The sequence below is a fragment of the Anticarsia gemmatalis genome, chromosome 6, assembly GCF_050436995.1.
Source record: "Anticarsia gemmatalis isolate Benzon Research Colony breed Stoneville strain chromosome 6, ilAntGemm2 primary, whole genome shotgun sequence".
Taxonomy (NCBI): Eukaryota; Metazoa; Arthropoda; class Insecta; order Lepidoptera; family Erebidae; genus Anticarsia; species Anticarsia gemmatalis.
The window spans coordinates 10,656,167-10,670,720 of record NC_134750.1 but is presented as its reverse complement, the minus strand read 5'-3'; the positions used below and the strand labels follow the sequence as shown (position 1 = coordinate 10,670,720).

General features: G+C 36.6%; 1 protein-coding gene across 2 annotated transcripts in view; it reads right to left on the bottom strand.

The window, feature by feature from the left end:
• fwd (phosphatidylinositol 4-kinase beta fwd) overlaps positions 1-14,554 on the bottom strand; it is a 52,416-nt gene that overhangs the window by 20,955 nt on the left and 16,907 nt on the right. The window contains exons 1-3 of one of the 2 annotated variants that reach the window (XM_076115719.1): positions 7,981-8,273; positions 6,969-7,863; positions 118-318 (exon numbers count right to left, since the gene is read on the bottom strand). In XM_076115719.1, coding sequence (XP_075971834.1) covers positions 118-318; positions 6,969-7,863; positions 7,981-8,036 — 1,152 coding nt within the window. In that variant the 5' untranslated portion in view covers positions 8,037-8,273. Of the gene's footprint in view, positions 1-117; positions 319-6,968; positions 7,864-7,980; positions 8,274-14,554 lie in introns of those variants that run through there. The other variant, XM_076115718.1, reaches the window with a different exon arrangement.

Sequence of the window (14,554 nt, the reverse complement as noted above, 5' to 3'; positions counted from 1 at the left end):
AAGCTTTTCGAAGAATATCTGTTTAACACAAATACATTTTCCTTGTTGCACTTAAAGACGGATTAAAACAGAATGACAGGTAAAGTCTACAAATAGATATAATAAAATAAGCCTCACCTTATCCTTGCTATTGAGCACGGCGGCCGCATGGGGAGGTATCCTCAACACATAGTGCGGCCTTTGATGTAGTGGGAGCCACACCCTGGCGGGCAGGTTGAGGTCTAACGTGGCCAGTTCGGCCCTGAGACGGCCGTTCCGCCGCTCCTTGTCCGCGACGCTGGCGAGACGACGCCCAATGTTCGTTAGTGCCGTTAGAAACTGAAAAGTGGAATATCAAGGTTAGATACACAGTTGAATGTATATAGGTCATGAAATTATAGGGAATTTTTTGGTTGAATAGGCGGCAAACGGCTTCACCTTTGAACTGTGCACATCTTTCCTCGTTTGATTATTTTACGTTTTTGCTTCCTTTGCCGGGTTCAAGTGTCCTTTCCTTCATTTTGTGATATCAATATTAGTATTATTTTACAAGAATATAAAATATCAGAAGTTGTTTTAGCTGGTTTTCCTCAAAATTTCTTACTCTATTCTTGGCTGTCTCTAGCCAAACTTCAAGTAAGGTGTTTAAAAGTCAGCGTTCAAAAGTTTTACGCAAATTTAATTCTGTCAGTATCAAAATTACTATTCTAGAACATACGTAACAGATGAAAATAAATTAGCATGTCGACCTGAGGAAATGGCCTAACCAAATGCCAACGCTTGACTCGAATTCTAGATTGCAATTCAAAGTTATTAGTATACAGGTAGGTGACTGCTACAAATCTTATTGATGCAATCCTTTAGAACATTCTCACGGTGAATGCCAAAAACAAATGGGGCACTTTTCGGAGCAGAACACAGAGCCATATGTTTTGCTCACGGCCTCCTAAATAATAAAATGCAGACGAAATGTATGACATTGGTAGAGCATCGTTTATGATACAAATGGACTGAGGCTTCAAACAGCATATTTATTTTTGATGTATTTTATGAAGAAGAAAGATGATCAATATTTAATATTTTGTATTTTGACTTCACTTCGACATTCTTTACTTTAGGGATTTAAGAAAGAAATTTAAGGTTTGGACTAATTTGTATGACAAGTGCATATCGTAAAGTAGAAAGTAAATAAAAATATCTTTGCAAAACTACAATTGTACATTGGCAACGATATCGTCAGCATTATAAAGCAGCAAGATATCATATTTTTCTGATGAAACAAGAACTAATATATCTCAAATGACATCCACCGAGAGACATTGACAACTTTCATCTAGCAACTTAAGCTTTCTCTTGAGTAATATTACCTACAAAACAGGTCAATAACGACACCAGTTGCAAGCTCTTGGCAAACATTGAACATCATAATGCACATACATTATTATAAACGGTGATAGTTATACGACTGTACCGTTGACTGAATATCAAAAGGATAAACGTTTATGAAAAGGGGTTTTACACGTATCAGATAAAGAGCATGTACACAAAAACATGTTTCATTCTATGAATTATCTTGTTATTGACGGGAATGTGTACTGGGAGTTTACCCCGGATTTCGGGCGCTTGGTTTATCTTCAACAATGACAATTATGTTGATAATAACTACTACATATTACTACTGCTGTGTACTCAATCATCCTTTGAAATATTTACTCGCCAGTTTTAAATGATTGCGATCATAAATGTTTACGAGTAATAAACTGTCAAGTGGCTCTATTTAACAATTAGCTGAGTCTTCAGGCTATAAAATGTCCGGCCATTATGTAATGTTGATAAACAATTGGGGCGTGCATAACGTGCTCTCCGAGACACGAACGGTAGCCGATGTGTAAACATTTATCACCCAGAGATTGACTCTCCATACGTAAACAATGTTCGGTCAGCCGGAAGCTGTGAGCTGCGGTCCATCACTCATTACAGATAGCTACATGCTTCGTAAGTACGTAAACACCGGTATAATCAGAGGGAAATATTTAAAATCACTGTTAATGCCAACAGTTAAGTGGTATAGCACGAAACGGCGACTACGCACACTACAGCAGAGTCTACAATAAGCTAAAAGTCCATTAGGTATTGTACGAAATGAGAAACAACAAATAAGTTTACAAAATTATACAAAGTGAAATAAAATCATTTAGACAACAACAAGACATGTCATGCCAAGAACATTAAAATGTATAAATTGGACGAAAAGATGAAGATAATTATTGTTACCGATACGTTAGATTTCAACATAACATTCAAGTCTCTAACACAAATATTGCTCCACTCTACCAAAACATATCAGCTTCAGGCTTCCTACATATCAAAAGCAGTTAATCCGTGACCTTTCGTCCCAACCCTTATCACTACACATGCTTTTAATTACCTGGCTACTGTTAATAATTGTGTTATGACCCTGACTCCTAAACTAGGTTAACCTGTGTTTAACTTATGCCGTGCTATTTCTTTTGAAGGTTTAGTACCGGTAGTCGGAAACTACGTGGCTGGCGTTCATTAGGCATTTAAAAAATGTTTCGAGGCAATCATATACTTGATTTCTTTTGAAGGTCTTTGCTTTGAAATATTTGCTGGTAATTTAAAAGTTAGAGAATGATTCATGATTTACTCGAACTACTTTGATTTTTATCTCTTCCTATTTGTTGGTATTGTATACGCAATTTAAGAAAATTGAGTGTGAAATAGTTATAGCATTTTCGTATATCAGCTTCGTAAAGAAGAGATACATAAAGAAAAGCAAGCTGATTGAAATTCAAATGTATTTGCGGTAAGATAAATTAATAATGAAGTTGTCGTAAATACATTTGTTATTATAAATTGCCAGTTCGGTACAGCATTTAGTAATTACAACGAAAAGCAACAGAACAGTCCTTAGAACAAAATTTCATAATACCTTATCATTTAATTTACGCCGAATTTTATTCACGTTACGTTACATTGAATTCTGCAACAATTATCAAGGAACTCTTTCAATGTTACGCAATCTAATTGTTTTATCTTGATTGTACACGAAACTAGTTATAAACATTATTTGTCTATGTGATAGACAAGGAAAGCAATACATACAAACAATTAAAAATCGCATTCATACCTACATACGGGTGCTAATTGTGTGCACAAACATTTTCACATGGTTATGTAATCATTTTGCCTCAGAAGGAAGATAATAGCCCACCTGCCGACTGTTTAAACGTTCTTGGCTAAATGAGCACATATTTCCGACCTCATCTGAATGCTTTTCATTAGTTCGCGTATTCTAAATATTCAGTAACATCCAGTATTCCTTACATAGTCGCAGGCTCATTACTATGGAACGAGAATGGAGGTCATGGATCTTGAACTACAATAAAATTGCGTACAATTTAGTCTGTTATTGTTGAGTAAGAGAGAAAAATTCCGTGAGATATAGTGAGGCACATTTTAATGACAATATTTCGAGATTTTTCGAAAAGTTTGTGGTCATAGTGACCCATATTAGGAAGCCAGGGTTTTTTGTTGCGTATCCTCAATATAAAACTGGCAGTACAGACCGCAATGTAGTTTATTTAAATAAATTGCAATAAACCCAAGGGAAATAACATCGATTGAAGTTTAATTAAGTTAGAAAAACCAATAATATTATTGTTTTGGGGTCTAAGAACTTTTGCCCTTTAAATACACAAAGTTCAAAACAATAAACCCGGCAAATTCGGTTTAGTTCGTTTTGTATAATAATCACTACATAAACAAATACGATAACGTGGCAATATTTATTATTAGTAAACAATCATTGATATTATTATGCGGCACGTCATTTCCGTAATCAACAATCTTATCTTGGGCAAGATCTTAACAATTTTTCAGAAATGAAACTATCAAAGACATAATAATTATAGATTTGCTATCAAAACGGCAAACAGCTTCGGTTTCTTTAAAACAACTGATTAAATAATTAATTTAGTATGAAAGACTTCATTGATAGCATTCTTTGAAACACATTCCATTACATAAGATACAATCAGTAAGAGTAAAAAATCGGAAGTTAATGTTACTCAATCAATCATTCTTCTCTCTTCCACCGCAGAAGTTGACAGGACAGTCAAAAATGCATTAGCATTATACAAAAGTAGGCAAAAGCGAATATGGGATTCCAAGGATTATTAAACAAGTCAGATGACAGTACAAAAACGAATAAGACGTAACTAGATAAAGTGGCACTTAGTAAGATGAATGGCAGTCCAAGCCAGTAAAGACAAAACAAATCGTAAAAAAAAAGCGTCGAAAACCATGAAGATGTGATGTGTATACATATTTTTTAATTCTGTCTATTGTAGACCCACTACTCGGAATAAGCCCTACTTATTTAGATCTCCAATTTTTCCTCATTTTCATAGCAAGTCGGGATTGGTTTGGTATTAATACCAAAATACATCGCAGCACATATTTGCTAACTTATAGGTTTGTTGAATATTTCCATAATTGCTCTGCTTCTGTTTATGTTCTCATGAAGTCTAATAATTAATAATAGGCCGTAGGTACAAGACCAATTCTTGGTAGAACACTCAAAACGTTACGTAATCCCGTTTGATGACTGCTACAGTCGTTAAGTCACAAGCTCCAGTCGTAACCACAAACCGAGTACGTTGACATCAACGTGACTGAGGAGACATACTTGCTGTTATGATTGTTGTTGCAGCTACAATTACAAAGTACAAAAATAGCAATAAAGCCCGAAAACGAGAAATAATTCTTCGGAGAACTCCCACATGTCCATTACCTATGCCGTATATAACCAGGGACCTGATGAAAATTATTTTACAAAGGAATCTTTACACATAAATTGTCAATTCATTTTACTTCTGATAGCCAGTGTCTTGGGCAAGACGCTTGCCCATGACGAGCAGTGTGGTGTTGATATAAAAAATAAAATAAAAAAAAGGTGGTGTTGATATAATGAAATTAAACATTGCACCAAGCTAGCAGACAGAAAACAGTTAAAAAACTAAAGCCGGTGACTCGTATATGAGACATCGCGAAATAAACACAGCAGTGACTCAACGCACAAGTAATGAACTACCAATGATTCACCCACTAATATGTTAATACGAGGAAGTTCTTCCAAGATAACGTAAAGACAGCTGATATAATCACATAAGATACGCAACATTAATTACGTGAAACATCTACTTGTAAGCCTAGGTAGCGTACTTGGGCCAGCCTCAGAGCAGATTTTTCTTTAGTTGGATAGAGTTAGCAACTTAAATCGCGCAAAAATCAAATCTGAGTAAGTTTGTACCAAATAGTTGGGGATAAAAATAAATAAAGTCGATTTAAATTAGGTCTACAGCTGTAACTTAAAGTAATTGCAGTAGAATTAATTAACAAAGAAACTCATTAACATCTTGTTATCTTGATACAACTACTAGAAAGATTGTTGCAATTGATATTACATTTTGGAATCTTTTAAATTCCTTTCAAAACTGTGTTGGAAATTCTCTATCAACCCGATACTTTTCCTTACTTCAAGGCAAAAGAAAAAAAATCTTAAAGTCATGGGTATGCTGACTAAGTGGGAGTCGAATGTTTATATATTATAATACCTACTTGCCCCAATTCGACTATCACTGCTAAAATCATATTACATGGTGTAAAATTCTGTCTAGCCCACGAGTGTAAATGGCCGAAACGATATACGTAACTAGCTACAAATTATTTAGTGAATGGTTGCTTTGAACCAAGGTCGTGTGTTTTTAGGTTCGAAGCGTGTTAATAACAGAATTTAATGTCTAATGTTACTTTGATAAATTGGTGAAATAAAATTTAATGAGATCACTAAACGACGCCGACGTTGAAAAAATATTTTCGCATTCAATTGGAATATCTTATGGCAAGAATCTTTAAATCAACATTTCTAAGAAAACATCAAACATTTGGGACTTAATAAAATCTGAGAATCGACTAGCTTTTATCATATGCGAAATTCGAATAAAGTAAATTCAGGAGATAAAAGGCACGTCGAGATCTTGATCTCTTTATAACACTATTGTTTGACTGATTGGTATTGAAATTCAATCAAAACGAACTTATTCACGATGCAAATAAATAAACGGAGTATTTCTTTCTAAGAAGTCTAGTATAGTTATTAACATAACGAAGTGTTTGATCTTTATAACATCTACTGACATTTCAAGTACGAATATGCCCACACGTTAAAAATGAAATACTTGATGATATAAGTGAAGGTGGAATAAGGACCTTGCTGAACTTTACAAAACACAGTCACTTGCAAATTGTACTCGTAGTCGAGTTTTAATTGACCGACATCAAGTGACAGTTGGTACAGAGAAACGGAGATATTTTTTTGCAATCAATGAAATGAATACTAAAAATATCAGGTTTTAAACGCGTTGGTGACGAGGAAACCTTGTTCTAGGACATCTATTTATAAAGTAAAGATAAATAAGTTCAATTACAACGTTTTTCCAATGACCTTTACATACATATTAGTATATCCTGAGGCACTGCTTACGCATGTGTTGTAATGATATAAATTTTATTTAGTTGTGCCTTCATAGCCAAGGCTTTTCGTAGGCTACCGTTCGCGGATACACGAGTTACAGAATGTGAACGTGATACACTTGTCCTTAGTCATTTTGCAAATAATTTCAACACACTCCTTACTTAGTAGATTCCGAGCAAAAGATACGATTTGAAAGTAAACATGTAGTGTAGTAGGGAGATACGTAAGACGAGTCATAAAATTTAGCATAACAACAAATATAGGTATTTACTTGTTATCGCGAACATGTCTTTAATGTAATCAATTTTAAGTCACATAAGTATTGCAAATAGATACACAAATTGCCGAAATAATGAGTGACGGCGTATTATTAAATAATGTCAACGATGATAAATAATGATAACGGTATAGGATACAATAGAGTACATACCTGAATTTGCGGCGCTAGTCGGGGCGCTCCACAGGAGCACTGTTCCCCACAAAGACAACCGTTATCAAAAGCTCGTCCTGATGCCAGATCTCCCAAATGTCTCCCTGAGGGTGTCGCTAGCCTTAACGCTGATGCGTCAGACTGCGATCTATGATGTCCTCTCCGCGCGGCTGGCCTGATCTCCTCAGCCAATATAGAATCTCTTAACTTGGTCGCTCGAGACCTTTTCGTGTCACCACCGAAAGCAGTCAATAACCACGCTAGTCTTAATGAAAATTCAGCACTTTGTTTACACCTGTAGACCATGTAAGGCCTCAGCACGTCCGCGACATCGCTCATTTCTATATACATAGTCGCTAATTGTGGTAGGTAGAAATCCACGTCCTCGTATGGGAATGAGAATAGTTTGTTAGCCAAGTAGGTTTGTACACCCGGCTCTTTGGAGTTGAACAAATATGAGATCGCCATACTCATGTCGAAGAGTTTGCTTTCAAACAGCCGCAACAAAAAGTCTTTGTTTTTAGATGTTTCTGCGGCGCAAACATCAGTTCTAGCAGGCGGATCGCTGATAGTGTCGGGAGGGTCTGGTGGTTTATCTGTGTCCTCTGGGTTACCGGAGTCTAAGCTTTCTCTGGACCTTGCTGCGGCCGGTGGTGGTGGTCTTTCATCGTCGTTACCATCAGGTGGTGTGTGAATACCGGAGTCATCAGATCCGGTTGGCACTTCTGGTGGAAGAGCAAGCCTCGGAACGGGCACTTCGATAGGAATTCGAAGCGGCGCCCCTTCCGGCGACGTAGGTGTCATGTCTTCTGGTATCCGCTGGAGCACGGAGTCCAGGGATCGGTTTCTCTGGTGGCCGCATCCTGCTGGCGGCCCACTCGCACCCGTCACATGTCTAAAACAAAGGAAAAAGATATAAGGAAATTTATTTCCAGAATAACATTTTCCTCCGGGGCATTACGTATATCTAAACGAGTACACCATAATATTTTTTGGAATCATAATTACGTACTTGTAAAACGGATCCTCGTAATGCTGTATACCAATGACAATTATTTTCCTAACCATTTGATCGATTTACACTATAACGCACAGAAACTCAATCACTATTTAGAACACAGAGCACGATTATTCAATTAGCTTCCTCACATAAACATAGTAGTTGCGCTTGAGCACTGGCGTAGCGTTAAAACAATGCGAGCAGCCTTGCGATATATCATAGCGCGTAATTAAACACTGAACATTTTGTAAGCGCGGCGCACACGTCCTACCCCGCGGCCGTCGTAAGGCAAACTGTTTTACGCAACAAATAGACGCGCCGCCCCGCATACCATTCGAATAAGGATCACCTCGATTACGCAGCCGAAACGCAACTAAACAACTACGAAATAGTATAAACAAAGATCTTTGCAGGCCAAAAATTTCGACGACCGAGTAAACGATATAAGGGTCTATATCATTTTCGAAATGTGGAACTAATTTCCACGTAATATTGAAATTTATTACACTAACTTAACGAAACAGTTGTGCAAATAGACGTAACAACATTTTGGCGTCAATCGACGCGTACCTACCCGTATTTTGATAGCTGGAAAATTTGGCAGTTCGATTACATGGCTTAATATTCTGGGGAGGTAAACGATTTCATGCCGTTGACAGTATCATAAAAGGATGGCATTAGCTTTATATTTAATTTTGTATTCATAGAGCGATTACAACACCAGTTCCTTATGAGACTGCCTGGCGTATCTACTAATGTTGCAGAGAATTTCAATGCGATGGACCGTTAGAAATAGTAAACATTTTATTGCACTGAAAACAAATTGCAATCTGCAAATACAACAAATACACTATCGTAGTGTTTTTATGTTAACTACGTCGACTAGCAGACACCGTGACATAACCGAGATTCAAGAACGCATACCATCACAATAAGTAGGAGAAAGCGGCCGATGACCCCGAAAAGTTTATCATCGCGTAAGCTATCATTCTCAGTAGATACATAAAGCGCAGTGCAGCCTTAAGTGGCAATGGCGTTCTTAATGCGGCCGCGTATTCACACAAGAAAGTAGAGGAAGTGGAAGTGTGTGTAGTAGGCACTCAATGAGTGAACATTCCAAGCGGAGCGTGAGTGGTGAACGAATTATCGTTAGTTTATTTTTGGAACGTTATCGGGAACCATGCATATGTTGCGTCCTGCCAACAGATGTGCCGTTGAACAGTGCTTAAGTATCGACAGAGAGGAGGCATTCATCCAGACCTATTTTAGTGACTTATTGAGTACGCGTGCTCGTAAAGTACCCACTACGGAAACCTCCATTAACATAACAGCCGTTCATTAGGAAGATGAATGTTGATACTTTGATTACGGATACGATAGGAACAGATAAAATTATTTATTTGCAGTTAAATAAGAGGTTTCTGATAGCTTGAAAACGTGACATCAAGTCTTGAATGTTATCTAAACATTATGAAGTGGCTACTATAAAACGACGCTGTAGGTCCACTTGTTTGGCGTACTTTCTACATAATTCTATATTTAAAGCGACTATCATAAACATAAAAGATTTTACGATCAATTACCGTCCACGTAGTCCATTACAAATATTATGGAACAAAGCCAAAATGTGTAAAACAAAACATGTGAATACTGCAAACAAAAATATAAGGCCGTGATTGTAGATAAATCAATAACTTCGTTTCATAAGTTTTATGTAATCGGTAGTGTAGATAGCGCTATCTTAAAAGGTTCATTATCAACTACTAAAAGTTACCGTTGAATACTCGAGGCACTATCGAAGGCAGCATCAGAAAAATACATATAAATTATAATACAACTCCGGACATGACAGTCTATAAATAAATGCACACAGTCGCATGGTTTCACCTTCAATATTTTAATGAAACTCATCAGTGCTATTAAGACTGAGCAAAGAAAAGAACGAGAATACAACGGGCGTGCTGACAACAAAGACCTTATTTCTTAGTGACGAGGACAAATCTTTAGACGTGGCTTCATTTTCTACTAAATCCACCTGAAACGTATAATCAAAAGGCATCACAAGATACTTCAGTGCTCGGTTTCTTCTAAATTTCTAGAGGAGCTTGCATTAAACTCCATTTAATAAATTAGACAGAACTTGATGGTTAAATGTTTTGCCAAAAGCCACCAGGTTGAAACAATAAAGTCCTAACGGTCCCATGTTACAAAGATGCGGTTTCTTGGTCATTTGAATCCCAACTAAAACCTTTTCCGGTTTGTTATGCGGTAACTTGTTTATTATCACTGTGAATGTAGGTCAACCCGCTGCGACCAATGGACTAAAACAAATACTCGCCCGACGACCTCGCGTGTCCGACAGGTAAGAAACGATCCAACATATTCAATACGATTATTGCTTAACGAGTTAAAATCACGCATTTGTAACCCTATCGAACTAATACGTGAACGTGACAATGCAAGAGAACAACGAACGTTCACAACAAAACAATTATTGGCTGGAAGACCTTTGACAATAAAAGCAATGAAAAATATTCAGCAAATTGCCATACCACTTGATGGTAGCCATCGCTATATTGATTTCAATTAGAACCCTGTTTACGGCTACGTGATGACGCCAGTAGACTTTAATTCCTGTGGCGCATTCCAAAATAAATAAAACGGCAGCCTTGATGAGCTTTCGCAAATTATAAAAGCAAATAAAGCTGTGTCTTAGGATCTTTCCGGCACTTTGCTAAAGCTTTTAATGGCATATTACGTAGACTCGACAGTTATTTTTTCTTGTGCAGGCACGCGATCTCCGGTAAGTAACAGGTGAATGTTAGTGGACACCGGCGAGTAAGCGAGGCCTTTGTGCCGACGCATTTCACGACGCGTATTGACGTCAATATCAAACAATAGCGGATTGATTCGACGCGGCACCATACTGTGTTATTTTATGAATATCGGTGAAAGCTAATCGCTAAGGCTTCTGCAAAATGATCGTGCGTACGATCAATCATCGTCAGTATTTAATCATTCCCTGTATGTACTTGCTGTGCGATTAAAATTTGTGCTAGAACCCTCAGATTTAAAAAAACAACATTTGTCTGTGCATCATCGTATAATGCGATCTCTAATAAACAATGTGAAAGATGATCATTAACTTCGGATGATTCGGAGAAAGTTATTTTAGAAAAAGCAGCATTATGCGCAAAAAAAGAAGACATCGAAATAAACAATCGTGGTAACAGTGGTCGGAGTCGTTAAAGAATAATTGGCTTTATAAGCAACGATCGCAAGTGTGGATGGACATGAAATTCGTGCTATTCTCTCTCAGTCATCGTGGTAGCGAAAGTGAACGCCTCTATCGACCTTGCAGCAAACTCTGGCCGCCACTTGCTAGTTTATAGTATTCACAATGTTTCTTCCTAATAAAACAACGTGATACTTCACAACAAAGATATCCCGATACATTCAAAGAATTGCTTCAAAGAGACAGTCTTTTGTTGAACTTGGAAACGTGTCTTTGTGAAGATAGTTCTAAATACAACCATAACACGGCTTGCAGCTAGTATCTCAAAGAGAACTACGCCCAAATAGAAAACGTATTTGTGTTACAGCAAATAAACATTTGACTGTATTTTAAACATGCCTTTGAAGTGTTCAACTACAAACTATACATTTGGTATAACGACGTTTCTTCTAAATTATTGAGATTGAATAGCTGGTACATTTTTTACAATGATGTATTATTGACAAATCTATTGTTTTGTGTTGTGAACAAAAGTGTGTTTTATAACAAAGTCTGTCACGCCGCGTTGAAGTTACTTCATTATGTTGTACACAAAGTATTACGAAAAATATAATTACACGTGTACATTGAAATATTACATGAACACACCAAGTTTCATATAAAACTGGTTGTTAATAAATATCTGTATTGTTTCTTAGATATACGTGTCTGGTGTTTGTGATTGTATCAACTTCCAAGTAAAAAGTATTTTTATTCAATCGCCTCGTTTTTTAATGTTTTCCAAGATTCTTTACAAGGGCTTCGTAGAAACAGCGGTTTGTTTTTGAAGTTTACAAACGTTCAGTTATACTATTTTTAAGTGTTGATACGATTAAAGAAACCTGGAGACTCGTACATTGAAATGCAAAAGCAAAATGCTGCGCTCATGACTATCAATCTGAATAGGAGAATTAGTAAAACGAATGACTAAACGTGATAGAAGGTGACCTCTCCAAAATTCTATCAGAAGCAAGTTGATGTAAACTTTTAACAGCTAATAACTAATCTTCAACAAAGCCCTTAATCAAACAAAACTTACACTAAATAAGCTCAAGTGTTCAGACGTCCTAATCCCCAATTGTACACACACACGTGCCCATTATATTAGACACGGCACACGTGTGTAAACAAGATTATCACCGATATAAAGTTAAGGTCAATGTAAGGCAACACTAATAATACAAATTGAAAAATGCACTTTTGTTGATGAATATGACACTCGGATGTTTGAAGCTAATTTGCGAGGCACGGTCTATGCAATTCGGAGGTCAGTCACTGGCCAAGTACTTCAGCAATATTAGACTTTACTCAATTTTGTATGAAGGTACATTCATAGGTAGGTACATAACTACATAGTATACTTATTTATCCCTAAATTGTTGTTATTATAGTAATTTTCCCAAGACGCTGTTGGCGCGTGTATGTAGAAAATGTATGTTTTGTAGTAAATATTTTCTGACATGCATTAATAGTTGTACAATCATATAGATATACTATTTCTAACCTAGGGATGGATAAATATGTATCGTATTAAGGAAGCTTATCATTTATTTAGGAGTCACCTACTTAGAGGGTCATCAGTTTGTTAAACCTTAGGACGTTGGACTCATTGAACTACATTTTACTATTCTATAAATTAATTCTGTATTCATCAATTCACGACACACTTAATAACTTTGATGAGTTTCCGTTTTAAAAGGGGATCGATAACATGTTGATCACCTAAAATTCCGAATATAACTTCCTTATACATACATATTAATATGATGATACGCGATCCAATTACATAATGTTGTAACAGTTCCATGTAAACGTAAAAGCCATAAACTAATACACAAAGGAGGTTGAGTAACGAAATGTATTCTCAATGGCACCTGGAGCGTAATATTGAAGTTGTGTAACACTATAAGCGCTGAGTTGCGAATTTTATATGCAATCAGATGAGATAAATAGATTATATAAATTCTATGTTAATAGTCATGTTTTATTAATTTTAATCGTGTTCTACAAATATTATCTAAATCAGACGTCAAAACAGTGATTCAGTGATTTTAAAATTTTAATTGTTTGCTGAGTAAGTCATCATAATCGATAACGTAGTTTAGCAGTGCCGAATGAATACTAATCAATCTTTGAGAAAAACATGATTGATTCGTATAAAGGCGCCGTCAAAATGAGCACAATCATGTGTTTAGCTAACTAAAACGCAAGGTGAAATTCAAACTTTACACTACGAATTCTACGTTTCAATGTCAATAGGGCAGAACATTAGGTCACGCCCCGAAACCACGTGGAAAATGTGATGGATATTAAATCGATAAATAGCCCTCAAGAGGCATGCGAATGTCCAATAACACGTGACACTCAATTAACTGAAGCATGAGCGCACAAACTAATCCAATAGAGAAGTCTACCGAACGTATCTGCAGTACCCGTGATTCAGTCATACGGCTTCTTTGACACTGGTTTAATGTGATTCTGTTTGAATAAAACGTTACTTTTATGCTACACTGAATGTGTGTAAATAAAAGCTTTGATGTAAACATGTGGGGAACGTTTGGACCAAAAATCAATCTGCCAAATCGCTAACCGTCATACTTATTCGATAAAGAAGCCAGTAAAAAATGGCAATGAACTGGAATGGAACTCATGGAGAAAATATGTTCCTCATGTTGGAATTCGGGAATAAAAAAATCAGGCAGGTGGGTTAAATGATTTCAAAAGAAAGCCAGGTGTTTAGATGCAAATTAAGTGCGGTCTCCGTTCATACTTAAGTGCTGAATTGACAGACGTCACTTGGTGCAGATAAAACTGGCATACAATAAAAAAAAAGTTTAGCCTTCAATGTCTGTCAGAAAATATTTACTACGAAGCATAAATTTTCTTCATACACTCGCCAACACCGTCTTGAGAAAATTACCATAATAACAACAATTACTGAGCGGCATCGTGATCGCAACACCATGTTTTTTAGTTCTCATACACCGGTTGAGTAGGTAGTGAAACATTTCTAATTTAAAACTTATTCGGGTAATTCTCGAGATATAAAAATATGCTACAGAGAAAACACCCAGATTTGTTATTTTTCTCAAGAAATACATTTAAAGGAATCACGGTTAAGCCACCTGTCCTACGAGTATACAGTTTAACGCACATGCACAGGATGTCTACGAGAATGTCCCTTGGGGATCCCTTATACGATAAAGTACTTCCCGACAAAACGTCTACAAAAACGATGACGATTTTCTGCACCTGACGTCAAACATTCGCCGAAGTCTAAACAAGTTCTTGTAATGACGTTCTATTTACAGC